Source organism: Fringilla coelebs, assembly GCF_963513975.1.
Source record: "Fringilla coelebs genome assembly, chromosome: 15".
NCBI classification, from domain to species: Eukaryota; Metazoa; Chordata; class Aves; order Passeriformes; family Fringillidae; genus Fringilla; species Fringilla coelebs.
In genome coordinates, this window is record NC_140041.1 from 18,172,896 (window position 1) to 18,194,057 (window position 21,162).

Consider the following 21,162-nt stretch of genomic DNA (forward strand, 5'->3'; position numbering starts at 1 on the left):
GGGGGAGCTGCTCAGGGCTGTCCCAGTGCCCTTTGCTCAGCCCTGTGCTGAGCTGGAACAAACCCTCCCACCCTCCTGAGTTCCTCTTCTCAATCCTACCCTGGAGCACTGGGGAAGTTTCCCCAAAAAATGTGTCCTGTTTCTGTGGGTGCCAGTGGAGGCTCCTGGCAGCTCCAGGCACAGGAAGGGTGTAAAAGCCAGGCTCGTTCCATCCTCCAGGGAGCAAAGTGCAAATCCTGTTATGTGTGAACCTTCTCCTCCAAGAAGCCCCCTCTGTACTTTTCCACTGGGGAAGCTCCCAGGGATTTCCCTCTCCCTGCCTGCCTTGGCTGGGTGATTTCCTGCTGCCTTAGGAAGCAGTTGTGTGGAGGCAGCCAGGGCTGAACTGGGCAGGATTAACCCCAGGGCTGTCAGCAGCAATACTGGGAAAACAGCTTCAATGCTTGGAGAAAGTTGCCAGCTCCCTTATCCCATGGGGAAAGCAAAACACTTGGACTCTGCTGTGGTTATCTCTTGGCTGGTGGTGCCTGAGATGAGGAAACGGCCTTTGCACACACATTTTCCACCGGTGCTGGGAAAGGGAAAACCCCTGGAATTTTGGGCTTTGAGTGAAGAAATGCACGGGGAGTGAGCACTGTGGGTTCCTCGCACCGGCAGGGCTGCAGCCACACGGTGCCTTTGGTGGCCTCGCAGTGCCCAGGACTGTCTGTGTGTGCCAGGTTAGCAGGGCTGGCCTGAAAAGCCAATCCTGGATCCGCTCAGGTCACTGTGAGTAAGAACTTAATAGGATGCAGGTCTCAGAGAGAATCTGCAGCTCGGGAAGCAGCAAAGCTCTGTGCCACTGCCTTCCCTCAGCGGGCCAGGAGCATGGCAGAGGGGCAGTGTCACCGTGTGTCACCATTTGCTGCTGCCCCACGCCTCTAGGTCAGAGCTCTGGAATGGTCCTTTGGCTATTTTGAAGTTCCATCTCCTGTGGGGTGTTCTGGGGGTGCTGACAGGGACCCCACAGAGCTCTGTTCCTGGGGTGGGTGCAGAAGGGGCAGCGCTCTGGGGCTTCCCTGGTGGCAGGGGTCCCTCTGTGGGTATTCCTGGCTGGGATCACGTGTCTGTGTCCTGCTGTTGGGGCACTTTCCCGTGGTGATGTCCCTGTGTTCCCTGCTCCCCCAGACCTGTCGGCCGCCAAGCGCAAGTTCGCGGATTCCCTCAACGAGTTCAAATTCCGCTGCATCGGTGACGCCGAGACCGACGATGAGATCTGCATAGGTGAGTCCTGCTGCTCCTGGAGCCCACCCCGAGCAGGGCACCAATGGAAACACTCCAGGACACCCAGGGAGTTTGTCTGGGTGCTCTCTGGAAACTGCTTTTTCCTCCTGGTTCAGCAGCACAGCCTCCCCCAGGAATCACCTGCTGCTTCTTGGCCTGAATCTGTCCCTGCCAGATAGGAAAGGGAGAAGATTGCCCGTGTCTGAAACCACCTCAGGTAGCTGGATGTTTTGCACTGGAGAGGAGCATCTGGAGGTGCTTGTGGCAGGATACACTGCAAGGGGCTGTGCTCTGAAGCAGAGGAGCAGCAGTGTCACACAGGATCCTGTGCTTGGGGGAATCAGCAGTGCCGAGCCTGGCAGGGCTCTCTGAACCCAGCCTGGCTCTGCCACAGAGCTTCTCCTGGCAGAGGGTGATGGCTTCAGCCTCTTCCCTCTCTCCTCCTGCTTCTGCCCAGCTGAACTTTTAGAGCTTATTGTGCACATCATCTGGAGCCAGGAGAGCAAAGAAGCTTTAGCCTGATTTAACTTTGCTTGTTTATTGGTGCCCAGTCTCTCAGCAGAAATAGCTCCTCATCCCGGTCTCCCTGGGGCTGTGCCCATGCTGGGGAGCTGCCCCTCGTGTGCTGGGCATGGCTGGAGGCCAGTGCTGTGCTGTGGGGCTGGCTGGTGACTGTCTGTCGGGCAGGGCAGGTTTGAGCTGAGGATGTTGCTGTCTGGAGGAGGAAGCCTGGTCCTGGGGATGCTCTGCTGCCAGCTGTGGGCGGCAGGAACCTTTCTAGGGAGAGAGCAAGGATAATAAAAACCCCAATCTCCCCACCCAAAACACAGACAGACAAAACCCCTCTGTGCAGTTCCTTTCTTTAAGAACTGAATGTTAAATGCTGACTGTGTCCCTTCCAGCCAAGTCCCTGCAGGAGTTTGCCACGGTGCTGCGGAACCTGGAAGACGAGCGGATGCGCATGGTATGGCCCCAGCTGTCCTGGGAGCAGGGGGTGGTGGCGCTTGGGACACCGTGGTGACAGTGACTGCCTGCCCCAGTGCTCCTTCCCTCGCCTGGCGTGGAGCTGCAGGGGAGGGTGGAGGAAGGAGCGGGTGGCTTGGCAGGGAAACACTTGGAAAGCATCAGGAATGGAGTCTTGCTGTTGGAGAGTGGCCTGCACTGGTGCTGGAGGGTCACCGGTGTGCAGAGACGGAGGGGTGAAGCCTGGGGGTGTCTGGGGGCTGTGGGAGGGTTCCCATGGAGGAGGCTGTGGAGCAGCACAGGTGAGCTGTGCCTGTCTTTGCCCCCAGATCGAGAACGCCAGCGAGGTGCTGATCACGCCGCTGGAGAAGTTCCGCAAGGAGCAGATTGGGGCTGCCAAGGTAACCCAGCTACTGCCCCCCCAGAGCTGGCCAGGACAGGGCACGCTGCAGGATGGGCTCGGGCATGGGAGGGGGCAGTGTGCTGCTCTGGGATGGACACGGGGCCAGCCAGCTCCCGGGAGGTGCCTCGGTGTTCCGAGTTCACCCACAGCCAAACAACGTGCCAAGGGCAAAAAACTGCATGCCAGCTAAAGTGAACTTTTTTCCTTACTCCAAGGAAGAATTAGGATTTTCTTGGAGGGGCTCACATTCTCCTGAGTCCCCCAGCCTGCACTCCCCACCCCAAGGCATTGCTGAGGGCTGCAGGGGAACTCGGACGCTTCTGGCAGGACGGGGAAGCGCCGGTGTGGCTGAGGGCGGCCGTGAGACAGCCTGGCCCCCCCTCTTTCTTTCCTGCCTTTGTTCTGAAATGAAAACCACTGTCTGTGGCTCCCCTGTTGTTATAACAACCTGCTGCTGCCTGCAAGCAGCTCATGCCAGCACCCAGGGCTGCGTTTGCATGGCAGCAGTGCCCAGCCCGGCCCCGTGCAGCTGGAAACAAAACCCAGAGAGGAGTCCTGCAGAACACACCTGCTTACAAACCCAGAGGGGAGTCCTGCAGAGCACACCTGCTTACCTGCAAACCCAGAGAGGGGTCCTGCAGAACATACCTCTTACAAACCCAGAGAGGGGTCCTGCAGAACACACCTGCTTACAAACCCAGAGGGGAGTCCTGCAGAACACACCTGCTTACAAACCCAGAGAGGGGTCCTGCAGAACACACCTGCTTACCTGCAAACCCAGAGAGGGGTCCTGCAGAACACACCTGCTTACAAACCCAGAGAGGGGTCCTGCAGAGCACACCTGCTTACAAACCCAGAGAGGGGTCCTGCAGAGCACACCTGCTTACAAACCCAGAGAGGGGTCCTGCAGAACACACCTGCTTACAAACCCAGAGAGGGGTCCTGCAGAGCACACCTGCTTACAAACCCAGAGAGGGGTCCTGCAGAGCACACCTGCTTACAAACCCAGAGAGGGGTCCTGCAGAACACACCTGCTTACAAACCCAGAGAGGGGTCCTGCAGAACACACCTGCTTACAAACCCAGAGAGGGGTCCTGCAGAGCACACCTGCTGGCATGGGTTGGGTCCTGGTGTTGGGCTGGCCAGGCTGAGACAGGGCTGCCAAGGAAAGGGAAGTTGGTGTCCTTAATGCTGCTGCCACAAACAGCCGAGGTGCTGTGTATTGTCCCACATCACACAGTGGGATGGCAGGGTGGGGTGTGGAATTGTGACCATGTTCTGCTTAGAAAGCACTTTCCTCCCTCTGTTGCTTTTGGACCTGGATCTGGATGTTTTACCAAGCACTGGGCCCCAGGAACAGAGGAGGGGTTCCCTCAAGCCTTGGGGTTTGGCAGCATAAGCTGCTTTCCTGTAGCTGCTGATGCCGGCAGATAAAAGCAGCCTCACCTGCTTCCAGCTGCTGCCCCAGGTCCTGTCTCATGGTAGCTCCCACCTGGCACTGCCATCCTGCCCAGTGCCATAGGGATGCTGTCACAGCTGCTCTGGGACCATTGTGTTCAGTGTCACACTTCTTGTCCTGTTTTGTAGGATGCCAAAAAGAAATACGACAAGGAGACTGAGAAATACTGTGGTGTCCTAGAAAAGCACTTGAATTTGTCTTCCAAGAAGAAAGAATCCCAGCTTCAGGAGGTGAGAGCAGCCTCTGAGTTTCCACGTCTGGCTGTGACTGAAGAGCTTTTTGAATGCCTCTCACAGCTTATAACAATGGTTCTCCTGGCTGTAAACTCATCTGTTCCCTTCATTCTGGCTGTGGGTGCTGGGTTTTCCCCTTTTCCTGTAATGAAAGGATATGGAGCCTTCTTGGTGAGTAAATCAGAGAGATCCCAAAATGGATAGCAGTCAAAAAGGAGAGAGGGTTTATAATTAAAGAGTGTAACAGAAAGGAACTGGTTCTGCTGCAGGCTTCCCATGTGCCAGCACAAATCAGGGATGTCTGGTCTCCTTCTCCGCAAGTGGCTGCTCTGCTCTGTGCTCCAGGGGAGGAGGGATCAGGCTTAGTGCCTTAAACTCTTAGGAACCATCAGTGATTCAGGACATGGTTAGCTGTGGTGACAAGTCCTCCTACTGGATGAGTATGCTGATTTTTCACTCCCTTCTTTGAAGTCTGGAATTCCTTGTGCTGACCCAGAGCTGGGTTGGTCTTGCAGGATGTGTGTCCTTGCCCTTGGGCATGGTGCTGGTGTGCTGCTGATCCCTTCCTGGGGGCATTGGTGGGCTCCTGTACCCGGGTGGTACATGGCCAGCAGAGCAGGAATACCTGGGGCACAGGTGATCATCTTCCAGCAAATCAGGGCTGAGGATCTGGGCAGATGTGCCTGCAAGCCAGCCTTGTCCTTGGGGTTTGTAAATAACACCCGTGTGTCCCTGGGAATGGTGGCTTTTAAATGGCCCTCGGAGCCCTGGTTTGGTTTGTGTTTGAGATACTGATATGGGGCAGGGCGTGGAAGGAATTCTGGCTGGGGAGGGAAGGGTCCACTCGTGGCTGTCAGAGGTGAGATCCTGTGCCCTGGACAGAGCATGGCCCTGGGGGCTGCCTGGAGGTGCCACATGGGGTACAGGTGGGATTCTGTTTGGGATGTGTTCGGGGTGCAGTGTGGGATATTTTTGGGATGCTATATGGGATTCAGTTTAGGATTCAGTTCAGGATGCAGTGTGGGATTCTGTTTGGGATTCAGTTCGGTATTCTCTTGGGCATGTGTGCGGGATTCAGCACGGGATTCAGCACGGGATTCAGCACGGGATTCAGCTGGGGGTATGTGCGGGATCGGTGCGGGATGCCGGACGCCGTGCAGGTGCGCTGGAGCAGCGCTGCCTGCTGGTGCCATCTGGTGCCATCTGGTGCCATCTGGTGGCATGTCCCGCCCGGCCCTGGCTCGGGCTGCTGCCGGGAAGGCAGGAGGAGCCCGCTGGAAGCAGCTCCCAGTTCAGGGGCTGGCTCCTGTTCCCCCGTGCCGCTGGGAAGTGTCCGTGGTTTGCGTGGCTCAGACCCCCCGAGGGAGGGGTTACCTTCGAAAGAGGATTCAGTGTGGAGTTGTGAAATGTGGATGTGGTGTCCCTGGCGAGGGGGAGTGCTTTCCAGAAGAGGGACAGTTGCCTTTTCTTGTCTAGGTCACAGATTTCCATTTTTCTCGCCTCTACTGCCTGTTTTTTACCCAGCTGTTGGGGAGGTGAGAGCATGAGTCACCACACCCATTTTCCTCAGCTGAAGGAAGAGCTTGCTCATGTGCATCAGGTTTATGTTTATTGCTGTGCCATCTGTCCAGCTGGGCCTGGGGGCTGGAGCTGGGTTTGCTGTGCTTGGGGGTGTTCCCATCAGAGCCATCAGTGTGCTCTGGTCATTCCTGAGCTCTGTTTCCTCTCCACCCCCCTGCAGGCAGATAGCCAGGTGGACCTGGTTCGGCAGCACTTCTACGAGGTCTCCCTGGAATATGTCTTCAAGGTGCAGGAGGTGCAGGAGAGGAAGATGTTTGAGTTTGTGGAACCTGTAAGTGAGCTCTCAGTGCGGCTCAGCTTGCACAAAACTGGGGTGCTGTGGTGAAACGGGGTCATGGGGAGGGCAGGGCAGGGCCAGGGGGTCCAGGCTCACCCCACAGCCCCTCACAGAGACCCACCAGGGAGCCCCTCCACCCCGGGGGGCTGCAGGGCCCCCTCCCCTCGGCACTGGTGGCTCTGGGTGCAGCTCTGGGTCTCCACTGACCATCTCCATTTGCTTTTTCCCCATGCAGCTGCTGGCCTTTCTGCAGGGGCTGTTCACATTCTACCACCATGGCTACGAGCTTGCAAAGGACTTCAGTGACTTCAAGACAGAGCTGACAATCAGCATCCAGAATGTGAGTGTGCCCGGGGTGTCCCTGTGCCCGGGGCGTCCCTGTGCCCATCGCTGTCAGTGTCTCCAGAGCCACCTCCGCTTCTGGTGCATTTTAATCACAGAATCCCAGACTGGTTTGGGTTGGAAGGGACCTTAAAGCTCATCTCATCTCATCCCAGCCCTGCCATGGCAGGGACACCTCCCACTGTCCCAGCTGCTCCCAGCCCCAATGTCCAGTCTGGCCTTGGGCACTGCCAGGGATCCGGGGGCAGCCACAGCTGTCTCTGGGCACCTGTGCCAGGGCCTGCCCACCCTCACAGGGAAGAATTTTTTCCTAATATCCAATTTAAATCTCTCCTCTTTGAGTTTAAATCCATTTCCCTTGTCCTATCACTATTGATCCATATCAAAAATCACTCTCCCTCTTTTTGCAAGCCCCCTTAAAGTTCTGGCAGGCCTTACCAGTTGTTGTAGTATTTTTGCTTTAGCTTAAATCCAGGCTCAGGAAACAAACCTGCCCTGTGGCTGCCCCTGGGCTCCCCAGCCCATTTCCCCCAGGCCTGTAGGGCCCCAGCCCCACCCCACGTGCTGCAGAGCCAGGCACAGGTCCCTGCGCTGGAGAAGACATTCCTGTTTTAATTTGCAGACAAGAAACCGCTTTGAAGGAACAAGGTCAGAGGTTGAAGCTTTGATGAAGAAGATGAAGGAGAATCCCCACGAGCACAAAAACATCAGCCCCTACACGATGGAGGGGTATCTCTACGTGCAGGAGAAGCGTAGGTGTCGGGCTGGGAGCCCGGGGGTGGCAGCCTGGGGAGGGGGCTGGCCAGGACAGGGGCACAGAGGCTGATCCAGCAGCTACAGAGTCCCAGGGAGCAGGGATTGGCCCAGGGAGTGGGAATGTGGCAGCCAGGCAGAATCCCTGCCAGTGCCTCACAGGAGCCTGGCGTGTGAAATGATGGTTAAACATAGCAGGGTCTCATGGGGGGGCACTGGAACTGCTCTGGGCATGAACAGGCCCCTGTGTTTGCTCTGCAGGTCACTTTGGGACTTCCTGGGTGAAGCATTACTGCACCTACCAGAGGGAATCCAAGCGCATCACCATGGTGCCCTTTGACCAGAAGTCAGGAGGAAAAGGGGTGAGTGCTGGGAGCAGGAGGGAAAGGGGTGAGTGCTGGGAGCAGGAGGGAAAGGGGTGAGTGAGGGCTGGGAGCAGGAGGGAAAGAGGAGAATGAGGGCTTTGAGCAGGAGGGAAAGAGGAGAATGAGGGCTTTGAGCAGGAGGGAAAGGGGTGAGTGCTGCCTCGGAGCAGGACTGTGTCCTGCCAGGGAGCATATGCCACTGCTGGCTGCAGGCTCTCCCGGGCTCAAACTGTGTCACCTTTTTGGCAAGGTGACACAGAGGCAGTGAAGTGGGTCACGTTCATTCCAGGCTGAGTGGCTGCCACACGGGGAATGAACTTGGCTCCTGGTCTGAGAAAGAAAAGACAGGAACCCCCCCAGAGCCCACAGATCTTTGCCAGCCACAGGCACCCACCACACTGCAGCTCCATGGGTGCTCCTGCTCCCCAGTCCCTCATTCCTGCTCCAAGGCATGGACAAGGGAACCTGTTCATTATTTGGCTCCTTCTCCAATGCCTGTGACTTGTCCAAGGCCGGGTTGGACGGGGCTTAGAGCAGCCTGGTGGAGTGGAAGTGTCCTTGCCCATGGCAGAGAGAGGAACAGGATGAGCTCCAAGTGCCCTTTCTACCCAAAGCATTCAGTGAGTCTCTGATGGTCCTGTGGCTTGGCCAATGAAGATGTTTTTGTTTTGGACAGAGCCACAGCAGAGCCTGGAGCTCCCCTTGGCCCTGAGGGGGTGTGAAGAGCAGGGGGAGCAGTGGATGTGGGGTGTGGGGAGCCAGCACATGTCCCAGGGCTGTATCCAGGGCTGGCTTTGCTCTGTACAGCAGGAACAATAGACCCCTCCGCAGTGTTCCCAGCTGGGACAGTTTGCAAACACAATCCCCTTGCTGGGGAGTGCCTGGGGCAGCTGGACAGGCTCCCACACAGCTTCCTGCTGGCACGGGGAGCCAGCTGTGGGCAGGGAAGCTTCTAAAATTAATTTCCTCTTGCCTTGGAGCATCTTCATTATAGCTCAGCATTAACATATCCCAGCCCTGTAATCATCAGTGGCCTTACTGTGTTTTGTCTGGTCCCTTCTCATTTCAGGGCTCTCCCAGCACCCAGGGCTGTGGGAGCTGCAGGCTGAGCCTGAGCCCCTCTCCAGGGCCAGGCTGGAGCCCCTCTCCAGGGCTGTGCCTCACTTGTGGCTTGCACCACCCTGCCAGGAAATGCTGCCTGTGCTGGGCAGCCCTGGCTGGGCTCCAGGTCCGTCAGTGGTCCCCACCACGGACATCTGGGCATGGAGCAGCCCAGGGGCTTGGGGCTGCCCTGCTGGGAGCTCTGGGGTCTGGCTGGAGCAGGGGCTGAGGTGCTGCATGAGGAGACCCCTCACTCCTGGGTCGCAGGTGGCACCAGCCCCTCGTGACCTTGGGCTGTGGCCAGGGCTGGGTGTCGGTGGCTCTGGAGCAGGGACATTCCCTGAATGCAGGGCAGGGGGGGAGCAGCCTTGTGCTGGCAGTGGGCCAGGCTGGGGGGCACCAGGGCCAGGCCACTGCCACACCCCAGGGACAAGCCCTGCAGGAGCTCTTCTGCCTCCCTGGCTCTGTGCTGGGTCCCTGTCTGGGCCAGGAGAGTTCTTGGTGACTCAGAAGCCATGGAAGCACATGAGAACAGCCAGGTGAGGGCTGGTGTTGGGGCACGTTCAGATCCCAGCAGAAGAGCATCTGCAGCAGTGCCTGCAACATGGGCAAGGAGCAGGAGGGGCTGGGAGCCCAGTGCAGCAGGAAAACTGCTGCCATCGTGGAGGGACGGGCAGCACCGAGGGCCAGGGAGTGTCCTGGGTGTCAGGGGCTGAGCGGTGGCGGCACTGGGGAGGAGTTTGTGGATGGGAACCAGGGAGTCACCCTCCCTGGGGGGCTTTAATGGATGTGTGGTTGTGGCACGTGAGGACATGGATTAGTGGTGGGCTTGGCTGTTCTGGGCAACTTTCGGACTCTGTGATCTTTGAGGTCTTTTCCAATCTAAGTGATTCTAAATATGTTTCCTGGAAAAATGGTGATGTCAGGGAACAGGGTGGTCAGCCAAGGTGTCATCAGGAACAGCACAGAGAGCCCAGAAAAGTGTCTGTCTCCAGGAACTCCTTCAGAATTCATTTTCTCTTAAGTCATCAGTGGAATTTCACAGTTGCAGGAGGGAAGTGTCTGTGCTGGCAGGGGCTGAGGCAGGATTCCCTCCAGCAGAGGACAGCAGTGCTCACAGATCCTGCTGGGCCTCTGCTCAGCGCTCTGGAAATCCAGTACAGCTTGGATGCAGAGAGGCATTCTCGGGGTGGGAGAATGGTTTTGTCATTGCTTTGTTATATAATAAACATTTTAAGACGTGTTTGCTCCTGTTGAGAGTCCTCGTGTGCACAGTGCTGCCAAAAACGCAGCGTGGAGTGCAAACTGCCAGCAGGAGTGTTGTTCAGCAATGGAAAATAAAGCTGATTTTGCCCAAAAGTTGTGGTCCAGCAGTACCTGCCCACATGAAGAATTTGTTCTGTAGTGCTTTATGCACAGATTGAATCGTGGGCATCCTGAAGGGAAGGCTCCTCATGAAAGGTTTTGGACTAAGTAAGGGTAAAAAGACAAGTCCTCCTGTCAGAGATATAAACAGATATTTTTAGCAGAGTGATGTTGCCAGATCCCCCCAGGTTTGAACCTGCTCATTGACAGCTGGGGACAGGCCTGTGGCTGTTGGTTGTTCTCAGCCTCAGCTGTGATTTTGTCTCTTCTCAGGGGGAAGATGAAGCTGTCACCCTGAAATCCTGCACACGGCGGAAAACAGACACCATTGAGAAGAGGTTCTGCTTTGATGTGGAGGCTGTGGATCGGTGAGTGCTGCCAGGAAGCTGCTGGGGCTGTGCTGACCACTGGAGGGAAGGGCTGTGCTCCTGCTCCTGTGCCCCTGCTCCTGGCTGTGGGACAGTTCCTGTGCAGTTCCCGTGTTCTGTCTGTCAGTCACACCCTCAGCATTAGTCCATGGGGTCCCACCTTCTCCAGCCAGGTGCTCTCCGTGTACTGAGGCAGTGCTTTGGTTTGCAAGTCTCTCTGACTTTAAGGGTGTTTTAGCATTTCTGCAGCCTCTGGCCACACAAGGTGAGCGGTTGCCAGCCTGGAGAAGGTGCTCTGTGGCTGTTCTGGGAGGGAGGTGCTGCCTCTTCCAGCGCTGGGTGTGTGCTGGAGTGCTGTCAGCTTTTCTGCCGGGCTGGCTGTTGCTGGTTCATCGTGGATGGTGATAATGGACTCTGGCTCGTGCCCCTAGGCACTTTCATTCCTTTTTCCTGAAGGAGGAAAACACTTCTGCTCTGACTTATCACACAGCAGCTGGACCAGAGGTACGTGTGGATTCAGTCTCTGGCACCCAGGAGTGAGAGCTGTTACCATATCAGCCAGCATCATGCATGGCTTACACATACCAACAGGAAAGCCAGGCTGGGGTTGCTATTCCAAGAGGAATTAGTCACTGCCTCGGGTCTCCCTCGCTGCAGGAGCTCACAAAAGCCTGCTCCAAAGGCACTCAGTGTGTTCTCCCAGTTGTGTGCCTGTCCAGCTGTCCTCCCATCTGCAGGAATTCCCTGGAGGTCTCCGAAAAACCCGAGTTCATTAAAATCTGGGTGTTGAATCATGCTGGAATAACCCCTGGAATGACCCAGGCTGTGCTTGGGCAGTGTTTCAGTGCCAGCCCGTGGCAGGGTTGGGGTGATGGAGCTCTGCCTGTGCTGGCTAAGGGAGGAGATAACCTGGGGCTGCCTCCCACTCTCTGGAGCAGTGCTTTTCTCCAGAAAGTTGCAGTGTTTCTGCTGACACAGGAATTTTTTGTTTTTTTGCTGTGCCCTGAGGATAGTTTTTTATAATGTGAAAATCAAACTAAAAAGTGGGAGAAGGAGAATGGAGCCACAGTAATTTTCTTCAGCGTGTTCAGAGGCTGCTGAAGGTTCCCTTGATGTTTGGAGCCTGCCAGGCATGGGATCAGGAGCTGCTCCAGAAATCTGCATGCTCCATGTAAATCACGGCAGTGGAGTAGCACAGCAAGGGGAAACCTGAGGAATTTCTCCTTTCATGTGCACATTCCTGCTGCAGGGACTTGCCTGAGAGAGCAGGAGAGCAGGACACACCTGAAGAGAAAGGCTGTTTTTTCCCAATATACAGGCAGCTCTGCACTGGTATCAGAATTTGTCATTAGATGTCAAAAATACTGGATAAGCTTAGGAGGAAGAGGAAACAACAAGTTTTGCCACGGCGTGAAGAGGCTGTGCTGTGCCCAGCCTGTCTCCCCGTTCCTGGGGCAGATCTGGGCACCACCAGGTCCTGCTGTCAGTGCAGGGTGAGCTGCAGATCACCGTGCCAGCCCCAGGGCTTGGGCTGCTGTCAGTGCAGGGTGAGCTGCAGATCACCTCCACCGTGCCAGCCCCAGGGCTTGGGCTGTCCCGCGGCTCTCAGACCGCCTGGAGGTGGCAGCCTCGGCCGTGCTTCAGACAGCGCACAGAAACTCTTGTCAGCCTTGCATTTTGGGAGCTCAGACAACACGGGCTGCAGGGCTGGAGCTCAGCAGGGACACCCTAAATAGCACCAGCCAAGAGCTGTTCCTGCCTAGGTGGGAAAAAAAGTGTGTTTTTCTCCTGTAAAGATGATTCAGCACAACCAAGCTGAAAATCTGGAGCCTGAGCTGTTATTACAGCATTGCTTCCTTGTCTCAGCATCCCAGAATAGTTTCTGTTGGACCTTGAAACTCATCTCATTCCACCCCCTGCCGTGGGCAGGGACACCTTCCACTAGGCCAGGTTGCTCCAACCCCCATCCAACCTGGCCTTGGCATTTACAAATAGCTCTCATGTTCAATGTGGCAAGTTAGAAGTATTGTACTGTGTTGTTACAGCAAAATTAACCCCAGAATGGTGTTCTAGGGTCTGCCTGAAATACACCCCCAGCGTGATGGATACCGTGTTTTACTGCTAATGCTCTTTTTTCATTAACTAAACTTGTTTGTAGTCTCTGCACATTAAATCAGGTTTGTAAACAAGGTGAACAGGGATGTCAGCCAGGGTCTTACAAAACTCCTGGGGAGGAGGAGTGTCTCATTTGACTGATGACAAAGGCTTTGTCATTTAGGATAATGTAGGTCATTGCTCTGGGCCAGAAGCAAACTGCTTCAAAGTGCCAGCTGGCTTTTAGGGGAGCAGGAGCTTTTCAAATGCAGGGTTTGGTGTGTCAGGAGAGCAGTGAACTCTGCAGGTACCACCATTGCCCTGTGGGTGCCCCCAGGGTGACTGGCACCACACCTGGTGCACAGTGGAACTCTAGAGCCAGAATCCCAGAGCCTCTGAGGTGGGAAAAGACCCCCAACACCACTGAGTCCCAGCTGTGCCTGATCCCCACCTTGTCCCCAGCCCGGAGCACTCAGTGCCACCTCCAGCCCTTTCCTGGACACCTCCAGGGATGGGGATCCAACCCTCCCTGGGCAGTTCCAGTGCCTGAGCTCCCTTTCCATGCAGAAATTCTTCCTGAAAGGATTGGCCTGGGGCTGGGAGGGCTGCCAGGCACCTGCCAAGCGCTGCCCTGAGCAGATGGTGATCCCCAGGAGGGCTGTTGGCCTTGCTCTGGGAATGCACCTGAGGATGCAGGGCTCTGACAGTGGCAGGAGCTGTCCCCTGCTCCTGTGCCAGGTGAGCCCAGCCCTGCTGTGCTGTCCCTGTGCCCGCAGCACCTCAGGGAGTGCAGCCTGTCCCCGTTCCTCTGCCCCTGTCACCTTTCCAGCCACCTTCCAAACAAAGCCTGGGGGCTGTCGCAGGGGGTGCGGGATGGGAGGGATGGGGCTCCTTCCCCTGGTGCCCACGGGAGCCATGGTGGCCCCAACCCCTGCAGGATGTGCTGGTGGCTGCACTGGTGCTGCAGGTGGCTGTACTGGTGCTGCTGGTGCTGCTGGTGGCTGCACTGGGGGTGCTCCGAGCTCTGTGTAGGCACCCCAACTTTCTGAGGTCAGGGTCAGTCTCCCCCTTAATTCCGGCTTTGCTCCCCAGCATTTTGGCGTCACACCTGGCTGCTGGTGCCAGGCCCATGGCTGTGGGGTCCTGTCAGGGCTGCTCTGCTCTGCTCTGGTAACATCTCTGTGCACTCAGCCCAGCTCAGCCCCTGTTATTATTAATGCACTCTTGTGTGTTTTCATCAGCAGTTTAGATTGTCTCGCTGTGATAAGCTGCTACAGCAGTTGGAAGTTCTTATCTGTTTCTATTGCTTTCCTTATTTGTTTGTTTTCCTGGAAGAAGGAAAAGCTATTGCAGTTTCTCATTTTCTCAGTGTGCTTAGTCACAGCTCCTTAAGGCTGGGCCATTTGTCACAAAAGCTGAGATATTGAGAAAATTCAAATTTCCTGTGTGGTCTCATATGGAAAAATCTTCCATTTTTAGATTGTAGCATATTGAAAATATTCTTTCTTATTAAGTGTTTGCCATGTTCTGCTCTAGTCTCACCCTCCTACACTCACCCCATTTAGAAATGGATTTCTTCTGATCCCAAAATGTCTCTTCCCCTCCTTGTGTCCCAGAAAAAGGCAAAGGGATTTGGTGGGAAATGTGGAATGCAGGTGGAGATGTGGGATGCAGCCCCTGGGAGTGATTTAGCTGGTCCTTGGTCTGTTTGCCACAAGAGCTCAGCTTCCAGGAGGGGGTCCTGCTGTCCTGGTGGCACAGCTGGGGTGGGCTGGCTCCACGTGGGTCCAGGTACACCCTGTCTTGGGAGGAGGTGGGAGCTGCCCCGCAGCAAAATCTGTATTTACTGTGTGTTATCTTTATAAAAAATTATCTGCATGAGTGACCCCCAGTATTTGGGGTCATTTGTTGGGTGAGGGGACAAGGACAGATCCATGTTGCTGCTCTTTTGGGAAGGGAGGGCAGAGCAGGGGTTTTGTCATGGCTGTGGGAGGGGTTGGTCCTGAGGAGGCTCGGTGAGGATGGAGCTGTGTCAGGCAGTGTTTCCTGCTGCTGGTGAGGATGGAGCTGTGTCAGGCAGTGTTTCCAGCAGGGCTGGTGAGGATGGAGCTGTGTGTTTCCAGCAGTGTTTCCTGCTGCTGGTGAGGATGGAGCTGTGTGTTTCCAGCAGTGTTTCCTGCTGCTGGTGAGGATGGAGCTGTGTGTTTCCAGCAGTGTTTCCAGCAGGGATGGAGCTGTTTCCAGCAGTGTTTCCAGCTGCTGGCAGTGCTGGCAGGAGGCTGATCCAGTGCCAGCCACCCGACCTGGCTGGGAGCACATGGAACCCCGTGGGCATCGGCCACATCCATAATGAATGAGGCATAATGTGTGGGTGCATTTTAAATTTATCGCAGCCAGGAAGATGGTTCTGCTCAGGAAAGTGATGCAATGGGTGCCCTGGCAAATAAACACTGGGGGAGGAAATGCAGGGCTATTTGCAATGGAAATTGGGTTTGATTCAGTTTCACAGCCCCTCCCCTCATGCTGTTAAAGAAGTTTGACTTTGAAGTGAAGCTCGAGGAGTTGTTATCTGCTCAGAGGCAGAACAAACATTTTGCTGTTATCACCTCTTTGCCCTGTGCTGAGGGAAGCTGGCACTCCAGATACCAGCACTGCCACTCTGGGACCGTGCTCTGCTGGGAGTCCAGTGCCCAACATACCATGAATGGAGGGTTTCAATTTCTCTGTTCTATTTCTCTGGCTGAAGAGACAGAAATCCCAGTATTTCCTTTCCTGTGTGTCCCTAGCTGAGCTAGAGCCCTTCCAGGGCTTTCTGACTGAGGTGTCTGTGCCTTCAGCAGCAGCTTGGCTTAAAGTCAGACCTAAGCCCTGGCTAAAGTGGCCACTGCAGCTCCCCAGGTACCAAAGACTGCTCTTGAGTCACTTTGTACCTGCACAACAAGGAGCTTTGTGCAGTGTTTTGAACATATTTGCTGTTGGATGTGGAGCATTTTCCCTCTCAGATGAGGCGATGGTTAAGTGGTTTCCTCTTCCCTCCTAAGTGAGTAAACTTCCAAACCACTAAGCTGGTGAGTATTGACTGACTCACCAATGGGATTAGCAGAGATCAAGCACATTATGTCTGGTTTTTGGACCTGGGCACAGCTTCCACTGGTGGGACAGTGCTGAGCTGCCGTGTGCCTGCTGAAAGCCGGGCTGGTTGGATGGGGAGTGGGGTTAGGAGAAGGGTTAATCCTCGGTTCCGGGCCTGTGCGTGCCACAGAGCAGCAACAAAGGGGCCAAGCCCACCTCTTGAGAGCCCCTGTTAAAGTTTAATTTTCTTACAGGCTCTTATCAAGACCAAAGGGCATCTGCAGAGTGTTGGTGCAGCTCACGTTTTCCGGCTGAATCACCCTTGGGAAGTTCAAGTTAGAAATCACCCCTCTCCCCAGGCCTTATCAGGGTTTGGGGGTCGAGTAGGGAACAGAGCCTACGTGCTCAGTGAACACTCTGCGGGTGGTTGGCAGCTCCCGAGGGTTAATCCCCCTTCTCTCCCTCCCTCCCTGTGCCCTGCAGCGCTGGAGCAGCACCCCTGGCTCCTGTGCCCTTCCAGAGCCCCTGCTCTGCTGGGCTGGGAGAGCAGCAGCAGAGGCTCTGTGCTGTCACAGCTCAGCGTTGGGAACCCCTCGGGCAGAGAGCACAGCAGCCCCCGTGTGTGTGTGTCCCCGTTGCCAGGGAATCTGCTCTCCGTGCTGCGCCGGGGATGCTCGGCTGCCGTGCCTGGAACAGCCGGGGAGGGAGCGGCAGCGCCAGACAGACACACGGACAGGTCTGTCTGTCTGTCTGCCTGAGCAGCGCTGGGGGGATGCAGACCAGCCCAAAGGCACAAGGCTGGGGAGGAGCAGGCTTAGCCAGCTGTGCGTGTTGGGATCCAGGCTGCAGGATGGGCCGGGATGTGGAGATGGAAATCCTGGGAGCTCACAGCCAAGCAGGGCACAGAGGGATGGCAGCCCCTGGCGTGGGGTCACAGCTCCCACCTCCTGTCCCCACAGCCCCACACCTGGGGCTGTGCAAACACTCTCTCTTGTCAAATCCATCCTCACCCTGCTGCTCACAGAGCGGCTAACGGAGGTTTGGCTCCTTGCATGGAAAGGGTGGTCCAGGAGTGGACACAGAGTCCACTGAGGAGCGTGGAGGGGGCGTTGGCCCTCGGGCAAGGGCAGGGCCACTGCTGTCCCCTCTCCTGTGCTGTGTGTGCAGCACCCAGGCCTGTCCTTCCCCTTCTCATTGCAGTAAATGAGCAGTCCCAGGGCTGTTTGTTGGAGGCTGGATTGACAGGGCAGCTCAGGGCTGTGGTGTGTGTGACAGTGCTGGGGGCAGGAGCAGCACCCTGGGCACCCTGGGACTCCTGCACTGCTCCCTCTGTGTGGCTACTGGAGGGGGACATGGGCCAGCATCGTGTCACTGCCACTGCTGTGTCTTACAGCAGGGTACAGACAGGGCCAGGGGACTGTCACAGCCATGAGGGCATGGACACTTTGGGGAGGAAATGCTTTGCACAGCAGAAGGTCTCCTCCGTGAGCCTGGTGCTTGGGGTGCTGGTGAGACACGGCCTGGGATGTGTGAGGCTCTTGCTTGCTTGGTTACCTTCCTTGCTTGCCTTCCTTGCCTTCTCCTGCCGTTGCATGGACGTGCTTTACCCAGTGCAGGTGAGCTGGCTGGCCGAGGGCCAGGGGAGGAATTTGGCACCCAGCTCTTGCACAAAACCGCTGGAAAGGTCTGTTGATTGTTGGAAACGTCCCCTGCTCCTTGCTGATCCCGGTCAGGACCTGCAGAAGTGTCCATGGCTTTTGTCCTCCTTGTGCTGGGGCTTGCCTAGGAAGGAGCTTGTCCTCCTTCCCTCTTCCTCTCATGAAAAATTCATCTCTGCCACCTTCGCTGCGCGTCCCGCTGACGGCGTCCCCTTTCTCTCGCAGGCCCGGGGTCATCACCATGCAGGCGCTCTCGGAGGAGGACCGGCGGCTCTGGATGGAGGCGATGGACGGCCGGGAGCCGGTGAGCTGGGGTTTGGGGCACAGGGCAGAGGAAATCCCGGTGAGCCCCCGGAGCAAGCGCTCCCTGCAGAGCCGCTGTCACCCAGCGCAGCGCCTGCCAGCCAGCCGGGGAGCTGTAACCGTGGGGCAGCCTCTGCCTCCTGCCAAGAGAATCCTTTAATCCCTTGGTTAAATATTTGAGGTAATACTGTATCTCCCGTGCTTGGATTGCTTGGAGGTGCGGTGGAGAGGAGGAGGGTAGGCTTGGCCAGCACAAACATGCTGCTCTGCCGTGCTGAAAGGAAAACATGGCAAAAAGAGCAGTGGAAGAAAATACGTTGTAGATTTCCAGGGCTTTTGGAGTCCCGCGGCTCCTTGGCAGCCGTTTCTGGGTCTGCTGGAGGATTGTACGTTTCGTGTGAGCGGAGGAGTGTGGCCCCCGTTCCCCCTGTTTGCTCCTGCCGTGCCAAAGGCTTCCTCACCTCTGGAAGGGATTCTGGAGGTTTGCAGAAAACTCATTGTTGTTCGTTTTTATTTTGGAATGCATTTGCAAACCTCACTGCCAGCTTGGAGAGCGTTGGCTGGTTCTGAGCGGGTCCCTCAGGGGGTGCTGGGGTCACGATGTGGCCCATCCCAGCTTCGTGGGGTGACTCTCCCGTGGCACTTAGAACACTGCCCAGCAGCCAGGACAGTCTGTGGCCTGTGTGCCTGCTCATGGCCAACAGTGTTTTGGGATATGAAGAGAAGCCATGTGGAGAGCCAGAGCAACCTGGGCTGTTCTGTGACAGCCCCTGTGGCTTTGGAGTGGGTGTCTGCGCTGGGCTCGAGCCAGGCTCTGTCAGTCAGAGCAGAGCCCATGCAGGGAGCAGGGTGTCCCATCCCAGCACAGCCTGCTCCCACAGACTGGTCCTGGTTTGAGCAGACCCCCCCTAGATCCATGGAAAGGTTCTTGTTTGTCAGGAGAAATGTTCATTGGAGCCAGGTGAGGCGTGGACACACGAGGCTGTTCTGAGTGCTGGACTTGGTCAAATGGTTGCTTTTGGAACGTGCAGCAGCTGGGAGATGGGGAGGCTGCGTGTGGGAGGTGCTGCCCTGCATTTCAGGGAAAGGATTGCGTGGTGGATTGCAGCCAGGTCCCAGCCTGGAGCTGTAGATCCATCAGGTAATTCAGGTAGGACGGGAGCTCAGGAGGTTTCTGGTCCAACCTCCTGCTCAGAGCAGGTTGCTCGGGGTGTTACTGGTCGGGAGCTGAGAGCATCCAAGGGAGGAGAGGGCACAGCCTGCCTGGGCTCCAGCCCAGCTGCTTCCCTGGCCTCCTGACCCCAAGGCTGAACCTCTCTTGTTTCAATTTACACCCACCCAGAGAAGCTGTGGTTGCCCCATCCCTGGTCCAGATCCACGTTGGACAGGGCAGAGGGTAGGACTGGATGAGATTGAAGGGCCCTTCCAATTTAAACCATTCCATGATTCTCTGGTTCTGTGAGCCTCTGCTCCCTTTTTCTGTCACCTGTTGAAAAGGGGCCCTTGTTTGGGAGAACCAGCCTGCTCCTCCACCCTTGGCTCTTGACCCCTGGAGCAGCTATAGTGGCAGAAACCCCTCCAGCTGCAGGTGCCAGCTGTCTCGATCCCTCCTAAAGAAACCCCTGCCTTGATTCCGGTGGCACCATTTCTTCAGAAACAAAATGGGCACTGTTGCTCCTCATCTGAATGGAGTCTTGTGCTCCTCCAGCCTGCTCACCTGCCTCCCACTGCCCACCTCTGCTGGGAGCTGCTGTGGCAGGGATGGCAAAGCCAGTCAGCTGCCGTGGGAGCTGCAGGAAAGCGGTCACCCAGCTGTGTGTGCACTGCCGATGGTACCAGGGTGCAGCACAGGAGCAGAGCCAGAGGTGCAGACACACATCTTGGGCGCTTGCAAAGAGCTGTGCGTGCCAAAGGCTCTGTGGAGCAACCAGGACAGGACCGCCTGGATTATCCTGTTCCGGAATCTGGTCATGAGAACTCCTTCCAAGGCACGCGGGTGGTGGTGCCGCCCGCCTGCTGCTGCTCTCCCCTATCGTGCCCATCAGCTGAGCTGAGGGCAGCTGGCTCACCCAGCACGTCAGGGGCTGTGGCTGTGCATTAATGCCATACCTTGTGGCACTTAATTGCTAATGGCTTACACTGCCCTTCCAGGTGTGGAGTGGGAGCGATGGGAATGCCGCCTGCATGGAAAGGGATCCAAGAGACGCTTTGCTGCTGAAGGTGGAGTGTGTTGGCACATGAGGCAGCTCTTTGTCCTCAGTTATCCTCCTCCATCCATCAAAAATGCAGCTGTGGGCTGTTCTGTTTGGGTTCTTATCTTACAACACCAGGGTGCAGCGCGTTATCTTTGTGTTACCTATTCCACAGGGATTTCCTTGAGCAAGAGATGAGGATTTAACCTTTGGACTCCTAGAAATATCCATCCTGTGCTTTGACTGTATTTCTGTAACCAAAGAACCCTACTGGAAAGAATGTCTGGTTTTCCTTTGATTTGAGTGTAGAGTGTGGGGAAGGATTGGCACGGTGGGGATGGTAATTCCATGAGCAAATTCGGGCTGCGGAGAGATTAGCGCGGACTGGAGTTTGTTTCTTAATTATAATGAAAAAAGTAAACCCAAATGTCAAATTACATCTTAGTGAGATTTAAACATAGAATGTGGCTGCATTAGCCAAGACATTTGTCACAACTTGAGAAGATTTACGCTGTGTCTCACAGTCAGAGCAGCTCCAGACAGCCCTCATCACGCCGTTCACTCTTACCGCTTGTTATTCATTTGGATAAAGCCCCCGTGTTGACTTTGGGTTTTCTTCCATGTTGCAGAGGCTGGGAACAGGAGAAACTGCTAGCTCCATGACAGAGCAGTGGTGGTTGGGTTTGTTAAGATACTCAAGATCAGCTTCTCATGGATTTTCTCCTCTGCTGATGCAGTTTGCAAATGTATGTGGTGGAGGCCAGAGTGATTCTGAAACTTCCTTGGAACCTGAGTCAGGAGTAAAAGCTGTGTTGGCTGATGCTGGCTGTGCTGGGCTGTGGGTTTAGGAGAGGCACAATTAGGCTGCGTCTTGTGGCAAAGAACAAGGTAAGCATTTAGGTAAGGTTGTGATGAATAAGTGTGGAGGAGGAGGAGGAGGAGGAGGAGGCTCAGGGGGCCCTTGTGGCTCTGCACAGCTCCTGCCAGGAGGGGACAGCCGGGGGGTCGGGCTGTGCTCCAGGGAACAGGGACAGGAGCAGAGGGAACGGCCCCAGGCTGGGCCAGGGCAGGCTCAGGTGGGCACAGCAGGAATTTCCCCATGGAAAGGGAGCTCAGGCACTGGAACTGCCCAGGGAGGGTTGGATCCCCATCCCTGGAGTGTCCCAGGAAGGGCTGGAGGTGGCACTCGGGGCTCTGGGCTGGGGACAAGGTGGGGATGGGGCACAGCCGGGAGTCTCTGGGCTGGGAGGGCTCTTCCCCCAGCGGTGCCGGAGCCGGGGCCAGCCCGGAGCCGTGGCTGCTCCCCACTAGATGGCGGCTGAGACCGGCCACGCACGGCACCTGTGCCCGGCTGGCACCGCACCCCGGGC

The 21,162-nt window shown here is 56.3% G+C and overlaps 1 protein-coding gene across 3 annotated transcripts in view; it reads left to right on the forward strand.

Annotated features, from left to right (window-relative positions):
• The window catches only part of ARHGAP26 (Rho GTPase activating protein 26), a 100,542-nt gene that overhangs the window by 16,282 nt on the left and 63,098 nt on the right, over positions 1-21,162 (forward strand). For all 3 annotated transcript variants that reach the window (XM_084215872.1, XM_084215873.1, XM_084215874.1), the window contains exons 2-11: positions 1,168-1,263; positions 2,166-2,227; positions 2,556-2,627; positions 4,217-4,318; positions 6,063-6,173; positions 6,415-6,519; positions 7,144-7,273; positions 7,536-7,636; positions 10,379-10,473; positions 17,523-17,601. In XM_084215872.1, coding sequence (XP_084071998.1) covers positions 1,168-1,263; positions 2,166-2,227; positions 2,556-2,627; positions 4,217-4,318; positions 6,063-6,173; positions 6,415-6,519; positions 7,144-7,273; positions 7,536-7,636; positions 10,379-10,473; positions 17,523-17,601 — 953 coding nt within the window. The remainder of the gene's footprint in view (positions 1-1,167; positions 1,264-2,165; positions 2,228-2,555; positions 2,628-4,216; positions 4,319-6,062; positions 6,174-6,414; positions 6,520-7,143; positions 7,274-7,535; positions 7,637-10,378; positions 10,474-17,522; positions 17,602-21,162) is intronic.